General features: G+C 48.9%; 1 protein-coding gene across 2 annotated transcripts; it reads left to right on the top strand.

Annotated features, from left to right (window-relative positions):
- The first annotated feature begins 1,381 nt into the window (after positions 1 to 1,381).
- LOC116880834 (granulocyte-macrophage colony-stimulating factor receptor subunit alpha-like) lies at positions 1,382 to 20,183 on the top strand. 2 transcript variants are annotated; one of them, XM_032880255.1, is made up of 12 exons: positions 1,382 to 1,511; positions 6,365 to 6,466; positions 7,658 to 7,800; positions 9,037 to 9,160; positions 12,058 to 12,187; positions 12,275 to 12,447; positions 14,173 to 14,306; positions 15,352 to 15,381; positions 16,097 to 16,232; positions 18,013 to 18,109; positions 19,815 to 19,896; positions 20,060 to 20,183. In XM_032880255.1, the coding sequence occupies exons 1-12, from the start codon at positions 1,448 to 1,450 to the stop codon at positions 20,162 to 20,164; spliced, it is 1,320 nt and encodes a 439-aa protein (XP_032736146.1). In that variant the 5' UTR covers positions 1,382 to 1,447; the 3' UTR covers positions 20,165 to 20,183. The 2 variants fall into 2 exon arrangements, with proteins under 2 accessions (XP_032736146.1, XP_032736148.1); XM_032880257.1 differs by lacking the exons at positions 1,382 to 1,511; positions 6,365 to 6,466; positions 9,037 to 9,160 and having other exon boundaries at positions 7,667 to 7,800.
- Positions 20,184 to 20,418: the final 235 nt, after the last annotated feature.

Raw genomic sequence — 20,418 nt, 5'->3', positions numbered from 1 at the left:
ACCAGCCCCTCCAAAATGCTGGCTATGGCATGACCCCAAGCCCCATCCTAAATCACATCATAGCATAAAACCCATGTTGTGGCTCCAGGCAAACAAGGACACTCATCAGACAGGACATTTCATGGGTTCATAGGTGAACTTCTAGGAGCTGATCAAGGGCTAGACCTTAACCTGGAAGGGGCAGGTGTAGACAATCCAGGCCTGCTGAGTTAAATCTCTACCACGGAGGTGTGTTGTGAGATTTTTCAAGCTTCAGAGACTCAAATTGTGTAAGAGTCTAGAACATGGCATCTCTTCCCCTGGCTACATGCCCTTTGCCAGCTTCTTCTATTTCTCCAACTCAGATGAGACACCACCATTCCCGCACCTTTTCAGTCCTCAAGCTGTGCTGAGCGTGGGTACCTGCAGTTCCTTCCTCAGCTCTGTCCTGGCCATTGTGCGTTCGTCATGCTGCTCACAGTGGTCTCCCCTTTTGGTGCTGCTTCTGCTCCTAGGTTTCCAGGAACGCTAATGAGGGAGGGTTCTCTGGTGATCACATTAACGGTGTCATTGGGAGAGATGCACCTAACCAGAGCTGGCTCATCCCACTCAACGAGAGCTGACAGGTGACCTTCCTGTCCAGCCCCCATCCATGCATCTCTACCCAAGACATGATGCCCCCCACTCCCTGAGATGCTCCATTGACCATGAGTACCATTATCTCAGTGGGCATTAGCATGTATTCCATGGTTCAGATGAAATACTTCCCACTCTCAAGCCCACTATGGTTCATCTCCTCATCCAAATGCCCCATGCTGGGAAATCCAGCCCCCATGGCCCTTCTACTCAGCCTTGTCTTGCCATGAGCTGCAAACCTGCTCCCTACCCACTTCACTAGGTTCTAATCAATAAAGGGGCCCAATAAAGCTCTGATGAATTCAATGGCACAGAAGTGGCCCCATGCCAAAAGCCAGCAAGCTCATAGCATCCTAGGAAGACTCAATGAGCCACCTGGTTAAACCTTGAGAAGATGAGGTTCTCCACATCAATGCTGAAGGGGAGTGGTTCCTTCAGGAAGGGGGAGCCATGGACACATCGCCTGCCTAGCCGACTTTCATTGGCTGACATCTTGTCTGTGTTCTTCATAGACAGTGGCAGCCCATATCTCAACACCTCTCCTCTTGCTCTCGGCTTTGCTCAGCATATCCCAGCCAGCACGAGGGCTATGTGTGGGGGTGTGCACGAGTGTGTGGGTGTCACCCCCATGATCCACTCTCTTCTGGGAGCTGAGAAGCTGATGGGCTCATTCACCGTCCACAGGTTTCTCAAGTGTGTGTAATGAGAAAACATCACAGGAAGGGGGAGGGCGCTAAGGAGAAAAGGGAAGTCTAGGGTTGAAATGTCTTGACAAGGCAATCACTGTGCTCACTTTGTGACCAGGCAGAGAGCTGTCCAAGACGACAGCCAGATGTCGGAGCGCCGGGAAAGCGAGAAAGAAAACAGGTGGCCAGAGCAGAGCCCGGTGCGGTGGGGTAAGGCAGCTCCCTTCATTCTCTGACTCTCAAATGTGCCTTGACTCGGGTAGCTATTTCTGCTCCCGTTGCTTCTGCTGACAGTTCATGCTGCAGATCAAGGAGCACCTCAGGGTGGGAAGTGGGAATCTCTGAATGAAGCCACCCAACAGGGAGGTAGGCACTGAGCTCATGGGCACTGCATTGAAAGGTCTGAATTAGCCCCAGGGATTAGCCAGCTTGCCCTGGGAGCAGGCTGAGCCCCTCTCGCAAGTCTGTGTATGTGAATATTAGAAGCCACTTTGGAATTACTACAGAGGCTTGGATGCATGCGGTCATCCACACGGGGAACCAGTGGTCCCTGGATCCTAGGGAGACACTTTGCTGGCAGTCACTTATATCAGATCCCCCGGCCACCAAGTGCAGAGCTGCTGGCCAACCTGGGGGACAGGTGTCTTTGAGGACCACAGCCTTCCCTTCCCTGTGTTGTCTGAGCATGACGACTGATTGCATTTCCCCCAAACGGCAGGGATCTCAACATCCAAGCTCATCCGAGGGACTACCGTAGATCAGCAGCACCTGCATGGCCCTGGGTCTTTGATCTGACCTAGTCTGACAGATGGAGCCAGTGTCTCTGTAGAACTTTAGGTCTATAGAAAGGGGAAGAAAACCCGGTCTGGGGAAAACTGAAAGGAGAAGGGAAAGTGGGTAGTCTGTGGACAAAAAAATAGCCAAGTAACATCTCAGTTTTCAGTCCTATGAAACAAAACCCCAGGCAAATCTACAGAGCAGGAGGGAAGAAAGGGGACTGTTGGCTTCATGGAGGTGGGGGTCCTCTTTTGCGGGGGAATGAGAATGACCCGGTTCAGGAAAAGGTGCTGGTTGAGCATTCTGGATCCGTTGCATTTTGAGTTGTACATTTCAAGGGATGAGCTCTATACTGTGAATTTCACCTCCGTTTTTAAAAATCAAGGCAAAAAATTAGGTAAAGGGACCATGAGAGTCCCCTGAACCTCACTTTCTTACCCACTTGCATGAGGATACTAGGAATGGCCTCCTAGGACGAGTGTGAGGGAGAAACTAGGAGCCAAGTGGAATGTGCCTACGTGTGGTCGGCCCAGGCTGTGGAGAAATCACAACACTGATTACTTCACGCTGTGGCTGAATTATCCACTGTTGGCCAAGAGCCCCACGTTGTGACTAACCATCTAATTAAAACAGCAACCCTTGCTAGATCATCTTGCACGGTGCTCTTGGGTATGTGATAATGTCACTATTTGGGTTTTATTAGGGGTTGTTTTTTTTCTTAGGTCAAGTTTACTGAAGTTTATGGTTTTGGTCCATCATGATGAGAGGCGAGCGGAGTTCAGTTTAGAGGAAGCGGAATGGGGAACTGTCCAGCTAAGGGCGTATTTCCATGCAGATTCCTTCTGATGGGGGGATGGGTTGTGCATCTGTAGGCACCTACTTTATGTACAGCCCCAAAGCTGATGCTGTGGGAGGCTTGAAAAAGGTGGAGGAAAGCAGATTCCAGAAGCTTACCAGGGATGAATGGGATGGGGACCCTCCCTGCCTTGCTGTACTGTACCACCCTCTCCTAATTAAGGGTGGCTCTGCTCAATGATTGCAGATGTGAAAAGCAGGGCAGAGACAAGACAGGAATAGCAAAGGGGAATGGTAGAGCCAGCCCAGAGGGAGGAAGGGTCTTCCCCAGGATCCTCTTGGGTGCATCACAGAGGCCCCCCAACCCCATGCCAAGAGCCCTGGACAAGAAGGGCTGGGTGGAGCAGGGTTTAGCTTGCAGATGGAGGAAGCCGGGAACTTCCCCCATAGCACTGGAGTATAAGGTGTGTGGGAGGCAAGGACATTGGGGAAGGTCTGGTGCATGGTTTTTATTTCCTCTTTTAGAGCAAGGGTGGTGCTCTAGGAGGGAGTGGGCTTGGGGAGGTTAGGAGGCAGGAACCCAAGGCTGTGTGCCGCTCCCCAGGGGGCACTCTGGCACAGGTGCGCACACCTGGCTTGGGGAGCTGGCTGGACTCTGCATCACTGGGTTCCAGCCTGGAAAGCTGGTGCAGGGACAGGGGAGAAGGGGCTGTAGCTTCTGGACAAGCCAGCTGACCCTCAATAGACAGGGAATTCATCACAGCAAAGGGTGGGTGGGAAAGGAGGCAGAGGTGAGGAAATGGAGAGAATGAGCCTCACAGCTCCGAGGTCTGTAGGGGCAAGGATCAGTAAGGTAAGGGATCCTATAGGTCCTACAGAGGGCAGACGAGCCCCCTGCGCGGGGCTGGACATCAAGGAAGGGAGGTGCCTAAATGTGCTGAACTAGCCGCGTGCGGGAGGGAGATGCTGGGTCCTGGCGGGAGCCGAGCTTCGGGGGAGTCTGGGGGAAGAAGAAGAGAGTCTGTGAAGACGGGTGCCAGCTTGGAGGTGAGGACATGCAGGTCCACAGGGTGGGTGTTGGGGGTGTGATGGCTGGATCTCCATAAAGGAGACACTGGAAAGAATGAAATAGAGAAAGAATTGGTGATAGAGATGTCTAAGAGGGAGGAGGAGGGGAGGAGAAGGGGGCAGAGAAGGAAGGGAGAAGGAAGAAGGGAAGGGAAGAAGGAAGGAAAATAGAAAGCAGGGAAGAGAAACCGGAAGGAAAGAAGGAAAGAGGGAAGAAATTTGTGGTCGTTTGTTTGGTCGGCCCCCAGGAAGGTAATACACCGAGAGCAAAGAGACCTTAGTGTTGAGACCGATTGACTTTATAAACCCAAGGACATGACAGAGAGCATGACTGTGCACGGTCAAAGAAGGGAGGAAGGATTCTTCAAGAGAAGAGAAGGCTTTGAAGGGATGAAGTCACGGGGAACACAGAGAGATGAACAGCAGAGACAGTCGGCGGCTGAGAGGAAGAGAAGTATGTAGAGATGGAAGGCCCCATGACAGATCACAACAACAACAACCACCGAAGAGCAAACACCAGCAAAAATCCCACCAGGGCAATGGTGGGCAGAGCCCAAGATGCCATCCCAAACCCACGAAGACCATCAGATGTTTTCTGTCGAGTCCAGCTGTACGCGAACAGAGCCCTTTGCTTTTGTACTTATGTGTTGAAAACGTTTTTAATAGCCTTTTTTTTTGCCTTTTTTTTTGCCTTTTTTTTTTTTTTTTTAAGAGCCGTTTTAGATTTACAGAAAAATTTAAGTGGGAAGTACAGGGGATTCCTACGTATGTGCTTCCCCGTTCACCAGTCTCCACACTTATTAATACTGGGCATCAGTGGGGCACATCCGACATCACCAATGGGCCAATATTGATCCACTATTATTGGTTAAAGCCCACAGTTTACATTAGAGTCACTCTTGGTGTGCAACGTTCTATGGGTTTGGACAGAGATAGAGTGACATACACTCATCATCATAGAAATATACAGAGTAGTTTCACTGCCCTAAAAAATCCCCTGTGCCCTGCCTGCTCATCTGTCCCTCCTCCAAACCCTGGTGACAACTGATTTTTTTTTTTTCTGTCAACATATTTTTTCCTTTTCCAGAATGTTGTAAAATAGGAACCTTCCCAGATGCAGCATTTCAGACTGGCCTCTTTCACTTAGCAAATGTATTTTAACATCCCCTATGCCCCTCAGTGCACTTACTCCTTTTTATTTTCCTCTTTTCTTTTTTTTTTTTAACGTATCATTTTTGATTCTTGCGAAACTCAAGTTTTTAAAAAAAGAGGAAAAAAATGTCAAAAAAAAAAAAAAAAGCTGTTATTACCATCATGGAAACTGAGCTTTCATTCCTTTTTCTCCCCCCAAAAATCCATTCTAAAAACCTTTGGAGCATGTGTCAACCATACTCACATTAAAATTTCTTAAATAAAAATGTAAAAATTTTAATTATACGAACAAAATAAAAGAGAGTCAGAACATGAGAAAATAATCAGAGTGGGTGTAATATTCCCCAAAAAGCATCTTAAAGTCACTGTTACATGTCTGCCGTGGCTTCAAGGCTCATCTGAATCATGAGCCAAGCTTGATAGAAGACAGACGGGCTGGTTTGTAGGGTAGAATTGCAGGGCAGCAATAGTATATCTCCACATTGTAGGAGATCTTTTTGCAAACCATCCCTCTCAGGACACTGATCCTGGAGAAAAGAGAAGTCAGCAGTGGGTTCCTGTTTTGGACCTCTTGTGGGCTCTGGTGTAGGTGGACAGCCCCGGAGGACCTAGAATCCCAGTCGCTGACAAATGAAGGCTTAACCTGGGGAAGGGCTTGGTGAGCTTGTGCTCCACCCCTGACCCTGGCTAGAGAGGGAGGGACATGTCCAGGAGGCCAGGTGTGTGGTGCCAGAGCCTGATTCACAGGTCCAGCAGCCTGGGAACAACCCTGCCTGACTGTCTCCACTGTTCTTTTGTGGACAATATGTTCATAAAGGGGCTGCCGATCCTAGACTTGGCCATACATCTTAGGGAGTGATCTTGGTACCTGTGGTAGATGGGCTAATGTCCCCAGAGATGTCCATATCCTGATCCCTGTGTGGTGGACAGAATCACGGCCCCAGAGACATCCATGTCCTCCCCCAGGTTATAGACAGGAATGAAGCCACAGCTTGTGGGCAATTTGCCCCAGTGGCACAGAGTACGACGGGGTGGATTGGAGCCTCGTGTCCATGCGGAAGGACAGGCCCTTGGTTCTGCCCCCACCCTGAAGCTGGTTGTAACCTATAGACCCTCTGCAGCCAGCAGTGACCCCCAGCTGGCCAGGTCAGTAGACTGACCATCAGGCTGGGGATAGTCCTGCACTCCCCAAGGAAACCTCAGTGGGGCCCCCTTGCCAAGAATCCCCATGAGAGCTGATTTCCTCAAAGTGTGACTATTTGTCCCTGAAGGTTTTCCTCACCCTTTGGGCAACCCCATGCGACTCCTGGCCATAACCATCCTGTTCTTCATGCTGCTGGACCCAGTGTTCCTCCAGACTCTGGAGCAGCAGGGTAAGTGTGTGAACCTGTTTGACCCTTCTCTGCCTGTCTCATTCCTACATCCCGTGTGTCTTGGGGACACATCCTGATGCCTGAGTCCAATCACATTTCATCTTTGTACTCATTGGTCAGCCAAGTGGCACAATCCAGGGTCACCAGAAGCTAAAGTGTTTTCTTGCTCATGCTCTCAAAGCCCCTTCCTGCTCCAGGCTTATGACGAGGTCATCCACCCTAGATGCAAACTGTAGGTCATCAGCCCCAGGTCTGAGCAACGGACATGGAGGGTCTCGCCCTGGCAGGGACTAGTAAACATCTTGACTTAAACAGGTGGACAGAGGATACAAGGTGAGGCCACACACACTCAAGTCCCACCCCTTGTCAAAGGCAACGTCAACTGACCAGTAGCATAGAGGCCACGTGGCTGAGAGTTTCAGTAGACAAATGGACAATGGGCAGAGCATCCTTAAGAAAAGAACTCTGGCCCATGACCTGCAGCAACCTGTCCCAAGGGACCAGCCCTCGTCTATGGGGACCAGCCTGCAGAGCCAGCCTGCTGTCTGCACGTTAGATGTGCAAAAAGCCAGATGTCCATCCCCATGACAACCCAAGGAGCTAAATGATTCCTTCTGGAACAACAGGCCCCCAGTGACCAGCACTTGATCAGTAACCAATGGCTTCCCTACGTTTTGACCCCAGTTCCTATATAGGACCAACTAGAGAAAGCCAGATATGGTCCCCTAACCAGTCCCATGGGATGACCTACTTGTAGTGAGCCACCTGCATCCCCACACCCACAGCCTCTGCTCAGGACACAGCTGAATATTCCCTTTTGCCCACTGTGAAACTTGCCCACTCCCCTGTCTCCCCTTGGTCTCTGACAAATGCCAGTGGTGGTGGCCAACTTCCTCACATGGCAGGCTCTGAGTAAACAGACTCTGTTACTCTCACTTGGTAGGTCTTGGCTTACTGGCATGATAAGCATCTTAACATGGAGAAAAGGCATGGAGGTCCAGGTAGGAAGAAGAGATCCATCAGGGGGAGATTCCATGCATGTGTCAATGCCCTGGGGCCACCTGTGTGGATAGGGGAAAGGACACCATGTCCCAGTCTTGATCTTTGCTTACAAGACGTGGGATGGGTCAGCAGGCAGTGGGTAGAGCCAGGAAAAGTGTAATTTCTGAAACTGGTGGTCCTTTCTTTCAGATATTCCAACTGCGGAAAAGGTCCCCCATCTAAATATGAAGTTTGATTCTTGGAGAATGAAACTGAGTTGGGACTGTGAAGAAAACACTACCTACCTCGAATGTGTGATGATTCACAAGAAGAATGGACCAATCAACATAATAGTAAGACAGATTCGTTATGGACGATTGCTGTCCTTTACAAACCTCTTGTCACATTAGAAACAAGGCAGCAACTGGTGGAAACAGAGAGCATGTGTGTGACCCTGAGACACATCTAGGAGACATGATTCTGGGTGCACAAGGAAAGTTAAGTTCTGGCCTGTGTCCAAGAGGTGCACCCTGATTCCCCGGGGGACTGAGGAACTCCTTGGAAAATGTCTTATCCCAAAAGGGAAGGGTGTTCAGGGCTCCCAGGTGAGGAGCTCCAGCCCAAAACTCCTATGAGGTTAGCCCTGGTACAGGCTGCAGGGCGGGACCCTCAGGGATGCCCAACCATCCAAGGAAGATGAAATGAGGCAGGCTTGTGGAATGGGGCTCCAGTGCAATACAGGTAGATTGCAATCGGGCACACAAATGCTCCCAGAATTTCCAGTGGTCACTTTCAGGGAGATGAAATAGCCAATGACAGTAATCAGGGGGAAGACAAATGGCTTATTCTGTGACTTTCAGTCTTCTGTACCCCTTCAAGGGGTGTTGCTTAGGGGCTCTGCCCTCCTACCAACAGAAACAGCAGACTTTTGCTCGATTGGTTCATCAAAAACCATCCATGTGGCCGACTTAATCCTGGGAAAGAAATAGTTGGTCACCCGTGATCCAAGAAAACAAAGTTACTGAATAGATACGATGAAAACAAATAGATACATGAAATAGATGATACATGATACAATAGATGATACAAATAGATACATGAAATGAAAACAAATAGATACATGAAAAGAAACTGAATAGATACAATGTAAACATGAAGGCTGTGGGAGAAAGGGGTATGAGATAAGACAAGAAAATGGAAAAACATAAAAGAGTGTGCGTTAAGCTCCACGATGCTTAAAGTGATGAGAGATCTCGATGCTCAGAGCAGCGGTCCTCAGGTTAGCCTCACCCGAGAGCTTTGTTACAAATGCAGAATCCCCTACCTACAAAGTGCTGAACCAGAATCATTTTGACAAGATCCCCGGGGACTGAGGGCACACTAAAAGGGGACCTCTATTCCGACCTCCTAAACACTGGAGACTAGACCAGCAAGTCGAGGTGCCGCCTTCATGTGGGCAGGCTGACATCCACCCACTGAGAATGTCCATGGGTGGTGGTGGCATCTCGGGGTCCGTGGAAGAGCGAACAACATGGAGAGGAGAAAAAGAAAAGAGTTTCCTAATGTGCTGGCTGGTTGCATCTTTTTAGCCCCAGGAGAAAGAATGTCACTGCGAGTTTTCGGATTATTCTCTCCATGATGGAGTCACGCTTATGGTTAAAGTAAATAGCACCCAAAGACCGATTCCAGAAACCCTGGTCTACGCTAACTCAGGTAGGGAAATCGTCGCAGTGACCCTTTTGAACATCACTAGCTTCAAGGTAGAGACCTTCCCTTTATTTCTCTTTAGTTTTATTGAGATACACTTGACAATAGGTATTGTACATATTTAAGGTATATAACTTAAAGCTTTGATAGATGTACATGTAGAGAAATAATTATTGCAATTAAGCTATTATCCCTCCCTTCAGCCCCTGGAAAACACCATTTCCTTTCTGTGTCGATGTATCTCCCACGTGCTGGCTATTGTGAATAATATTGTGATGAACATGGGGGTGCATCTATCTTTTTGGGATCCAGATTTCATTTCCTTTGGAAATACACCCAGAAGTAGGATTGCTGGGTCCTATGAGTTCTGTGGTCAGTATTTAAAGAAACGTCCGTGTTTTCCACGGTGGCCACACCAACGTACATTCCCAACGACACAGCACAAGGGTTCTCTTCTATCCACATCCTCACCAGTATTCATCTCTTTTTGTTTCTTTTTAATAGTCATTAAATGACTATTAAAAGTGTGTGAGGTAATAGCTCAGTGTGGGTTTTATGTACATTTTTTTGATGAAGAGTGATGGTGACCATCTTTCTGGGTAGCTGTTGGCCATTTGTACGTATTCTCCTGAAAAATGTCTATTCAGGTCTTCTGCCTGTTCAGTTTAAGTTTTGTTTTGTTTTCTTTTCTGGTTTTTCATTTTTGGGGGGCTTTGGGCTTTTTTTGCTATTAAATTGTTTGAGGTCCTTATCTGTTTTAGATATTAACCTTTTATCAGATAGAGATTACAGATATTTTCTCCCACTCCATAGGTTACCTTGTCTCTCTGCTGATTGTTTCCTTCTCTGAGCCAGAGATTTATAGTTTGATGGAATCCCAGTTGTCAATTTTTGGTTTTGATGCCTGCACTCTTGGTGTCATATCCAAAAAAATCTTTGCCAAGACCAATGCCAAGAATCTTTTTCCCTATGTTTTCTTCCAGTTGTTGTATGGTTTCAGGTTCTGTGTTTAAGTCTCTAATTGATTTTGACTTGATTTCCATATGCAGTGACATAAGGATCCAGTTCATTCTTCTGCTTGTGGATGTCCATTTTTCCCATCCCCATTTAGTGAAGAGGGAATCCTTCATCCATTGTCTGTTCTTGGGACTCTCGTTGAAGGTCAACCCTGTTGACCATAGGTCTGTGGATTTACTTCTGGGCTCTCTGAGGTCCCATTGATCTATGCGTCTATCTTTAGGTCAGTGCCATACTGTTTTGAGGACTACAGCTTTGCAGTGTATTTTGGGATTAGGAAATGCGACACTTCTAGCTTTGTCCTTGCTCAAGAGTGCTTTGGATCTTTGAAGTCTTTTGTTGAATTTTAGGGTTCTCTTTCTATTTCTGTAGAGAACACCACTGGGATTTTGATAGGGATTGAGTCGATCTACAGATCACTTTGGGTAGTATGGACCTTTTATCACCATTAGTTATCTCAATTCACAACCACGGGATCTCTTTCCATTTATCTGCGTGTTCTTAAATCTCTTTCATCAATGTTTTATAATATTCATCAACGTAATTTTAAAATATTCAATTTACCTCCTTGGTTAAGTTTATTCCCAAGTATTTTATCCTTTTGGTTGCTATTATGAATGGGATTATTTCATTCTTTTTAAATTTTATTTTTAAGTAACCTATACACTCAACGTGGGGCTTGAAGTCACAACCCCAGGATCAAGAGCTTCACATTCTACTGACTGAGCTGTCCGAGCACCCGGGATTATTTTTTTAATTCCTTTCTCGAATAGGTCATTATTAGTGTACACAAATGCTACTGATTTTTGTATGTTGATTTTATATCCTGCAACTTTATTACATTTATTTATTAGCTATAAAAATATCCTTCGTTTGGCTTTTAGTTTTTTCTACACATATGGTCATGCTATCATCAAACAGAGATAAGCTTACTTTTTTTTTTTTTTTAATTTGGATACTTTTATTTCTTTTTCTTGTCTAATTGTTCCGGCTAGGACTTCCCATACTATGCTAAATAGAAGTGGTGAGAGTGCCTTACCTTGGCCTTGTTTCTTAACTTATAAGGTCAGCTTTCAATTGTGTTTTTTGTTTGGGTTTTTTTTTTCCCCATTGAGTGTGGTTTTTAGCCATGGGCTGTCCATATTTGTCCTTTATTGGGTTGAGGTAAATTTCATGTATACCTATTTCATGGAGAGTGTTTTTTATCATGAATGGATGCTGAATCTCATCAAAGACGTTGTGTAGCTACTGCGATGACTCTGTGATGTTTTCTTTCATTCTATTAAAATGGTGCCACACAGTGATTGATTTCCATACGTTGAATCTTCTTTGCATGTGGGGATAAGTCTATTCGGTTACGACGTGCAATCCTTTTAACATGCCGTTGGATTTGCTTGTTAGTATTTTGTTAACAATTTTTTACATCTACGTTTATTAGGATATTGGGATGTGATTTTCTTTTCTCATCTCTTAGGGTTGTGATATCATGGTGATCCTGCCCTCATAAAATGAATTTGGAAGTGCTGCTTCTTCTTCTATTTTTTTGGAAGAGTTTAAGAAGGATTGGGGGCAGGGGGTGCCTGGGTGGCACAGTCAGTTGAGCATCTGACTCTTGGTTTCTGCTCAGGTCCTGATCTCAGTTCATGAGATTGAGCTCAGCATTGGCATCTGTGCTCAGAGGGAAATCTGTTTGGGATTCTCTCTCCCTCTCCCTCTGCTCCTCCCACTCATGCTCTCTATCACTCTGTCTCTCAAATAAATCAATTAATCTTAAAAAGGGTGGGGGAGATTGGAATTAATTATTCTTTGGATGTTTGGTAGACATTCCAACCATGAAACCATGTGGTCCATTTCCCACAAATTATTTTGTTTTTGTGTCTTCTCAGGTGGGAATGACACAGCTGCCCAGAATTTCTCCTGCTTTATCTACAATGCAAACTTCATGAACTGCAGTTGGGCAAAGGGTCAGGCTGCCCCTGATGATGTCCAATATTTTTTGTATATAAGAGACTCGAGGTAAGTGTTGAGCTCAGGTAGACAATCCCGAGACGTATGGGCCAGAGGAATCACAGATTGTTCTCTGAACAGTTTTGAGTTTTATAGGAAAAGAAGGGAAAGAGAGTGTCCTCATTACATAGAAGACTCGGGAACCCACGTGGGATGTCACCTGGAAGACCTTTCGGGATTAACTAGCTACAATTACTTCCTGGTGAACGGTACCAGCCAAAGGACGGGGATCCAGTTCTTTGATTCGGTTCTGTCGTGGAAGAAAATTGGTAAGAGCCACGTCCTCTGGTGTAAACAGATGCTTAACAGGTGAACCAAAGGGAGTTTGTGGGGAAGTTTGGAAGAATGGAAATTTTTTCTTTCATGGTCCTGGAGGCCAGATACCCAGAATCAAGGTGTTAGCGTGGTTGCTTCCTTCTGGAAGGAGGCCAACCCATCCTTTTAGTCTGAATTAAACCGGGTGATAAGAAGTGGTTCCCCCCAGAAGAAGCAAGAGTCTTCTGATGCCCTCATAGCCTCCAAGAGCTGGCTCTGGCCCCAGGACAGCCCAGACAGGAAGGTGTTTTGCCTGAAGTCAGACCATGAAGCCCCTTGAGGACCAAAGGCAGGATGTTCAGACCAGGAGATGGAGGTTAACTCTGACCCTTTTATGGCCATCCCCCATGGGTAGCACGCACAGCCTTCTCTTGCTGTTTTGGGGGACACCATTGGCAAACGGATGCCAACTCTCCAGTTAATCTACTTCACAGGCCATTGCCAACCCCCACTCTCCACCTCCACGTCACCTGTTGGGGGAGCTCCAGGTGTGTGTACCCAGCCAGGTAGCAGCTGTGCTCCCCACCTCTCGGGAACTGAATTTCCTGCTCCTTGCTGCAAGACAAACCTCCTGTGGCCCTGACTCAGCCACCCTCCTCCTGAGGCAATCCCCATTTTTTCTCCCCCCCCCCCCATGTTTCTAACCTTTTTATTTAACTCAGGAAAGCCCAATATTATTTCAAACTTCAATCCTGTGCCATTGTGACTGACAGTAAGAAATTGTTTGGTCTCTGTCCTTTCAAGCACAAAACGGCCACAACCCTAGGAATTTCCCCGGGAGGAGAGCAGTAAGGTGTGCCTTTTGTTATGTTAAGGATTGACAGCTGAAAAGCCCCGAAGGATGGGGGTCGGTTGCCAGGGGAACCAACTAGGTGATTAAAGGATTGGAATGTTCAGTCCCCTCCTGTGACCTCCCGGACCTGGACTGGAAAGGAGCTGGTGGCTGACTTCAGTCCTCAATGGGCAATGATTTTAATCACCGTGTTTACATAACAAAGCCTCCCTAAAATCCCAAAAGGATGGGGTTTGGACCTGGGTTTGGTGGACGTGTGGAGGTTTAGGAAGAGAGATAACCCTGATGAGCCCCTTCTCCACACCTGGCCCCATGCATACTTTTTCTGGCTGTTCCTGAATTACAGCCATTTATAATAAACCCATGATCTAGTGAATGACATGTTTCCTTGGGCTCTGTGTGTCGCTGTAGCAGATTAATAGAACCTGAGGAGGCGGTCCTGGGAACTTCTGATCTGCCGCTGGTGGGTCAGAACAACCTGGATTTGTGACTGGCATCTGGCCTAGGGGGTGAAGGGCAGTCTTGCAGGGCTGAGCCTTGGGAGATCTGACACCACGTCCAGGTAGATAGGTCAGAATTGAGTTGAATTGTAGGACACCCCACCAGTTGTCTGAGAATAGCTTGATGGTGGGAAGGGGGACCCCACGCATCAGAACTGGGTGCAGAGTCCTACATGCACATCACAAAATGGGCACAGAACGGTCCTCTGTGCACCGCTGAACCTGCACACATCCCAGTGGTCTTCTTCCCCAAGAGGCAATACTCAAACCCACACAGACTCTGGCCTCTGTGTGACTCCTGGGAGCTGCCTGCAGAACTGGGTCTGACCTCCATGGCCCAGCAGATGCCCGCTGGTTCAGGGGAGTGTCCTGGGATCTCATTACAGAAATATATAGCCCACCCAACAACATCAGCGTGCTCTGCAACAAGTCCCACTGCCTGATCTGTTGGGAAAAGCCCAAGACCCGATACAGGCTGTCCAACATGGAGTTCAAATACCAGCTGGACATCCAGAGAAAGGTGAGTGGACTCTGCCCCAAGCAGGACATTGTGCCTCAAGGAGCAGAGGGCAGCAGCATCATGGGCGATGGGCAGGGCTGGGTGATCCATGGGGAGGAACACAGGGGTGGCTGTGTGGACAGGATGCCCTGGGCATGAGGGTCACCACCACAGCCAATCCAGGAGGGGTAGCCACACACCCAGCTGGATCCTGCAATCCTTCAGGAGGTGCTGGAGATCTCCAAGCAGATGCAGGACAGAGAGGACCTTCTGCTACTTGTTCTCTCAGACCCCAGCTGGAGAAGGAGTATTTTCTCTACCACATCCACCTGGGCCCAGTGTAGATAAGGGGGAGCCTCTGCTCCAAGTCCACCTGGACCCAGTGTAGACAGGGACACTCTCGGCTCCACATCTACCTGGAACCAGTGTAGACAAGGGGGACTCTGCTCCACATCTACCTGCACCCAGGGTAGACAAGGGGCACTCCCTGCTCCACGTCCACATGGCCCCAGTGTAGACAAGAGGGAGCCTCTGCTACAAGTCCAACTGGACCCAGTGTAGACAGGGAGACTCTCTGCTCCACATCCACCTGGACCCAGTGTAGACAAGGGAGACTTTCTGCTCCAAGTCCAACTGGACCCAGTATAGACAAGGGGGACTCTGCTCCCCACCCACATGGACTCAGTATAGACAAGGGGAACTCTCGGCTCCACATCTACCTGGACCCAGTGTAGATAAGAGGGAGTCTGTGCTCCACATCCACATGGACCCAGTGTAGACAGGGGGACCCTCTGCTTCACGTCCACTTGGACCCTTAACTGGACCCATCAGTAGCTGGGGTTCAAAGACGAGGCATGATCAGGGCCATCCTCGGTGGCCAAGTCCATACCCCCGTCTGCGTGACTTGAGGAGAAGAACGTACAGAGGGAACTCAGCCCTTCCCATGGCCCCAGCTCTTGGGGTTACCCCATGACTACACTCAAAGGAGACAAATGAACGGATCCTGTAAAAATCTTCAAAATGGAGAAAAGTAAATCTAGGTCTTTTTTTTTTTTTTTTTTCCTAGAGCAATAAGGAAAACAGCGAGAATCAACTGGTGAGTTAAGACTCTGACCCAAAATGCCATCCCGTCGTGTAACTGTCCAATGTTACTCAAGTGGACACGTGGCCAGGATGGGGTGGGTGATGAGTGAGAGGGTGGCCGCTCCCCAGAGGGCAGTCCAGTCAGTGATGTAGGGATGATCCCAACAGTCCCGCTGTGGGAGGAGAGCTCATCTGGGTACACTTGCCCTGCCCCATTTGTTGAAATTAGTGACCTCCCACCATGTGCATCTATGTTGGTCAAGAAAATACTCTTTTGAGTTTGAAGAAGATTGTTTCTTCCTTCAAAACGCCTCTAGCAGAAAATCATCCAAGCCCTTTATGGTGGCGTGTCCTAAGTCCCAGCACTACGGTGACCTCAGTGTCCTCCGCTGTCCAACTGGGGGCTTTTACTCAGTTAACGTCCTTCCTGGGACGTTATCCATCGGTAGCCCTGCTCCTGTCCCGTGTACCTCCTGAATGTTTTCTGCATCTGTGTTGATGAGCACCCAAGAAGTGTCCCATGGTGAATGGGGGACTTGCCCTTGATGCTGTTTCACATGGTGAGGACACGGTTCTTCTTGTCCTCTTTCCATTGTGCATGTTCCACGCCTGGATCAGGAAAGCGTGCTTGGACACTGTCATCCATCCCAGTGGTGGGAAAAGACATCCCAGCCCCTCTTTTCGGAAGGCGGGACACCCCGCTCTCAAACGTTTTCTTTTGTCCAAAGATTGAGGTGCCTGGTAATTTGGAGAATAGCTACAACTTTCCAAGTCCAGAGCCCAGACCCAAGCATACTGTGAAAATAAGGACCTCGGACGCACGGATCCAGAAGTGGGGTGCCTGGAGCCAGCCCATTGAGTTTGGTATATGTCCTGGGCACGTCCCTCCGTTCATCTCTGAGACCTTCCCATTCCTGTCCCCATTCCAGTCCCTGACACTGTACCCATCCCCAATTCCGTCCCCATTCCCATCCCTGTCCCTGTCACCATCCCCAGAGACTCCCAGACGGAGGAATTCCCATCCACGGGTCTCCACGGGGCTCTGTTCCTTCAAAGAATGGACAACCCACTCAGCCTCCCGAAGGGGCTGCCTCAGCTAGAAAAGATGAATCACTCCGGTTCCCCATCAACCCTGTTCACGTCATGCTCCCAGCCAGGGGAACACAGACATCCACGTTGGGCGTATTTTCTCCTCATCAAGAGGGAGTTATCCATTCCAGGGAACTTGATTACCAACGCCTTCCGCCATTTTCCTCCCTGGAACCTTGAAGGGTTGGCAAGCATTTAATGGTTTGGACCCAAAGCCAATAGAGTCCTCAAGAAATCTGCATTTCCACACTACCTCTCCCTCCCGAATATTTTCAAAGTGTTTCAGTAAGCATTTGATGCATGCAATTTTGTGGGTTGGTTTTTTTTTTTTCTCTGATCCAAAAGCAAATTAAAAAAAAAAATAAATAAGGGCTGGTATAAAATGTATGTAAAATATTCATCCAGAGGTAAAACGTAAGTTCGAAGAGATGAGACAGTGGCTTCTTAACTATGACTCCAAAATGAGGAAAACAAAATTAAAAAAAAAAAATAGGTCAATTGGCATTCATCAAAATTAAAAATTTTTGTATCACATGGAATGGGCACTTTTTAATTGAAATTATTATCATTATTATCATTATTATTATTATTATTTTGTAAGAGGGCACATTTTGTCTATTAATATGGAAAAGTCTCAAGATGCCATTCAATTTGGTTATGGCCATCCTCATAGGACTGGGTTTATTTTCTTTTTTTTTTGTAACAATATCACTTATGGAGCGCCTGGGTGGCTCAGTGGGTTAAGCCTCTGCCTTTGGCTCAGGTCATGATCTCAGGGTCCTGGGATCGAGTCCCGCATCGGGCTCTCTGCTCGGCGGGGAGCCTGCTTCCTCCTCTCTCTCTGCCTCTCTCTCTGCCTGCTTGTGATCTCTCTGTCAAATAAATAAATAAAATATATTTTAAAAAAAGATATTACTTATTGTTTTGAGAGAGAACCAGAGATGGAACACAAGCAGGGGGAGTGGGAGAGGGAGAAGCAGGCCTCCCCGCCAAGCAGGGAGCCCGATGTGGGGCTCGATTCCAGGACCCCGGGATCATGACCTGAGCTGAAGGCGGACGCTTAAGCGACTGAGCCCCCCAGGCACTCCCAAGGGAGTGGGTTTTTTAATTGGATTTCTTTAAAAATAGTAGCATAAGATGTGCCCTGTTAGAAAAATATCAAATTGTAAAAAGTGCCCCTTCTGCATGGTAAGCAACCCAGAAGATCTACTACTAGTTGTGAGGCAACTTTGTTCAAACCTTATGCCTGGAAATGGGTATTTTGGGGTGGGGTCCATTGTTAATTCATTTATTTATTTTTACTTTTTTTTTTTTTTTTTTTTTTTTTTTTTTTTTTTTTTTTTTTTCGGTTTTACATCGTGTCGTTGTGCCGGGCGAGCACGTTACGGTTGGGAGGGTCATGAGGCTGCTTTGTGGGACGGGTTTGGGATGGGCACGTGGGGATAGATTTTTCCCGCTCTGAGCCTTTCTGGGAAGCCTTGAGCCGGCGAGGGAGGGAAGGAACCGGCCATGCCCTGACCGTCCACCTGAAGGGGACCGTCCCCTCTGTCTGCAGGCTCCGAGGAAACCACGCCCAGCCTCGTGCCCATCTACGCGCTGGTGGTCCTGGGGACCCTCATCACGGTCCTGACCCTCGGCTGCCTTTTGAAAAGGTAAACCCCACTGACAGGTTGGCGTCATCCTTGCAGACGGGCGAGACGGACAAGGTGCTCGTTCGGAGGGAGCTCAGGGAACCCACTGCTGTGACGGCCCTCTGGGGAGGTGTAGCTGGCAGCCGACGGGGGCCTTGCCCTGACCCTCGAGGGGCAGCACCGGACACACGTTCTCCGATGCTTCCTGGCCCCTGGGCTGCACTGAGTCCACCCGTTTGGCCCTGTCCCTCCAGCTGGACGTGGACCCCCACCCAGCTCAGCTGTGCTCACGGATGGGTTGCATTTAGCCTCAGGGGAAGGACCTTCCTCTTTCTGGAACGTCTCCCCACAACCCCTCGCCTAGCCCTTCATGTCCCCCCATAAGTCTTGCAGAGTCCTAGGCACCCGCCTAAGGCCACTCCTCTGACACCCTGTTGGGACCCAGGAGGTGTCCTCCGGTGCCCACCCCTCGATGCCCCCGATCCTAATCTAGCATCCCGTGTGCACTTCCCTGAGCACTGACACACGAGCTAACGGCACGGGAATGTAGCCTAGGGACAAGGACAGGACTCCGCCCGGCCTGCTGGACGAGTGCTGACCCAGCACCAGCCTGTTCTCTAGGGAGCCTGGACCCGAGAGCAAAGGGGAACAGGGGCAGCCCCGAAACCCTCTGCCGGAATGGGGATGGAGCGCGTGCTTCACATGAGAACAGTTATCTTCATGAAAAGCCGTTTGAGTTTCCTGTGACCCCAGGGGAAAAAATGACCACAACCAGAAGGTTTGAAACAACAGAAATGAATCATCTCCCAGGTCTGGAGACCAGAAGTCGGAGATCCAGACGGGGCAGGACCACTGAGATCCAGGAGGGCCAGGGCTGTGCTCCGTCCTCAAGCTCCTGGGGAGGGTCCTTCCTCCTCTTCCAGCTTCTGGGGCTCCAGGCGTCCCCAGGCTGTGGCCACGTCCCTCTCATCTCTGCCTCTGTCCTCACATGTCTTCTCCTGTGTCTGTGTCTCCCCTTCCGTGACTTGCGAGGACCCCTGTCCTTGGATTTAGGGCCACCCTGATCCAGGATGAGCTTATGCTCCCTTGATTACAACAGCAAAGACCTGATCTCCAAACACGGTCCCATTTCCAGATTCTGGGGTTCAGGTCTTGAATATACATTTTGGGGGGGACAGTATGGAGCTCAGCAGAAGCATTTTCAGACGTCACGGAATCGGGGGTGCTGTCCCTTTCATAAGAGAGAAAGCAAGTGTCCCTTTGAAAATGCAGCAAAACTCCAATGTTTGGCAAAGGCAAATTCCGCTGTTTAAGTAAAAACACTAGGATTCGGGGCAAACCTCTAACCCAGCACATAGAAACCTGCCACACCGGGAACCGCTGTTCATCATTGTGTGGATTTAGAAGGGACACACGCCTTGTGATCCACAGGGACCCTGGGCCGCCCTGGCTGCCTGTGACTGGCCACGTACCCCACTCTTGTCCCTGTACCCAAGTGAGTCAGCAAAGGTTCTAGAAACATCCTAACCCTATGCCTTCCTATAGTGTGTCTTGTTGGCTCACGGATCTCAAATTTGAGTGGTCCCGCCGTGACTCTTCCATGGAATTGTTCTCCAGCTCGCGGCCCGCAGGCTTCTGCCACTGCGGGCAGGAGGACGCGTCCCTCCTCGGCCAGAAGGACGTGTGTCCCCAGGCTCTTCCCCTCACACGCTTCCCGGCTCCCTAGGTTCCTCGCATCCCAGACTTTATTCCCACCGATTCCGCGCATCAAAGACAAGTGGACGGATAGCCATCGGCCTGACCACCAGGTGGGTGAGGCGGGGACAGAGCAGAGAACCAGGACGGGGAGGACGCCCCAGCGAGTCTGCCCGAGGGGGACCGCGGTGTCCTCATGGAGTGTGGCTGGGATCCCGGTCCTGCTCTCCGGCTGACCTGAAACCCCAACACCCACATCCTCCCTCTCCTCCTCAGGTCATCTGGGAGAACTTCACCTTGGACACGGAAAAAGGTGACAACGAGGAGATCCTAACGGTGCAAGAAGTCACGGTGGCCCCGGCGAGCATGGAAGCTGCATAGACGCTTCTGGCCCGGGAACATTCTGGAAACTGCTTTTTTTTTTTTTTTAATTATTATTATTGTTGTTTTGAGCATTTATTTATATAGCTTTTTTAAAAAATTTTTTTTACTTAAAAAGAATGTGATTTTTTGCAAAGATGGCGGTCGTCGGAGGGCTCACTGAACGCACTGGGATCCGACGCCGTGATGCCCCTGCTTCTCTCCCGGGAAACAGAGAGCTCTTCCTTGCCTTACGGTGGCTCAGATACCCTCCT

This window comes from Lontra canadensis, unplaced genomic scaffold (assembly GCF_010015895.1).
Source record: "Lontra canadensis isolate GAN:19392208 unplaced genomic scaffold, GSC_riverotter_1.0 scaffold68, whole genome shotgun sequence".
In the NCBI taxonomy this organism is placed as follows: Eukaryota; Metazoa; Chordata; class Mammalia; order Carnivora; family Mustelidae; genus Lontra; species Lontra canadensis.
This window is presented reverse-complemented; position numbering and strand designations above follow the sequence as displayed.

What these genes read in the sequence shown, in the direction of transcription:
- LOC116880834 (XM_032880255.1), top strand. Translation starts at nt 1,448, where the DNA reads ATGTCGGAGCGCCGGGAAAGCGAGAAAGAAAACAGGTGGCCAGAGCAG. An exon ending in ATGGACCAATCAACATAATA is followed by an intron (nt 7,801 to 9,036) that starts GTAAGACAGATT and finishes GCATCTTTTTAG; the next exon opens with CCCCAGGAGAAAGAATGTCA. An exon ending in TCTGTCGTGGAAGAAAATTG is followed by an intron (nt 12,448 to 14,172) that starts GTAAGAGCCACG and finishes ATCTCATTACAG; the next exon opens with AAATATATAGCCCACCCAAC.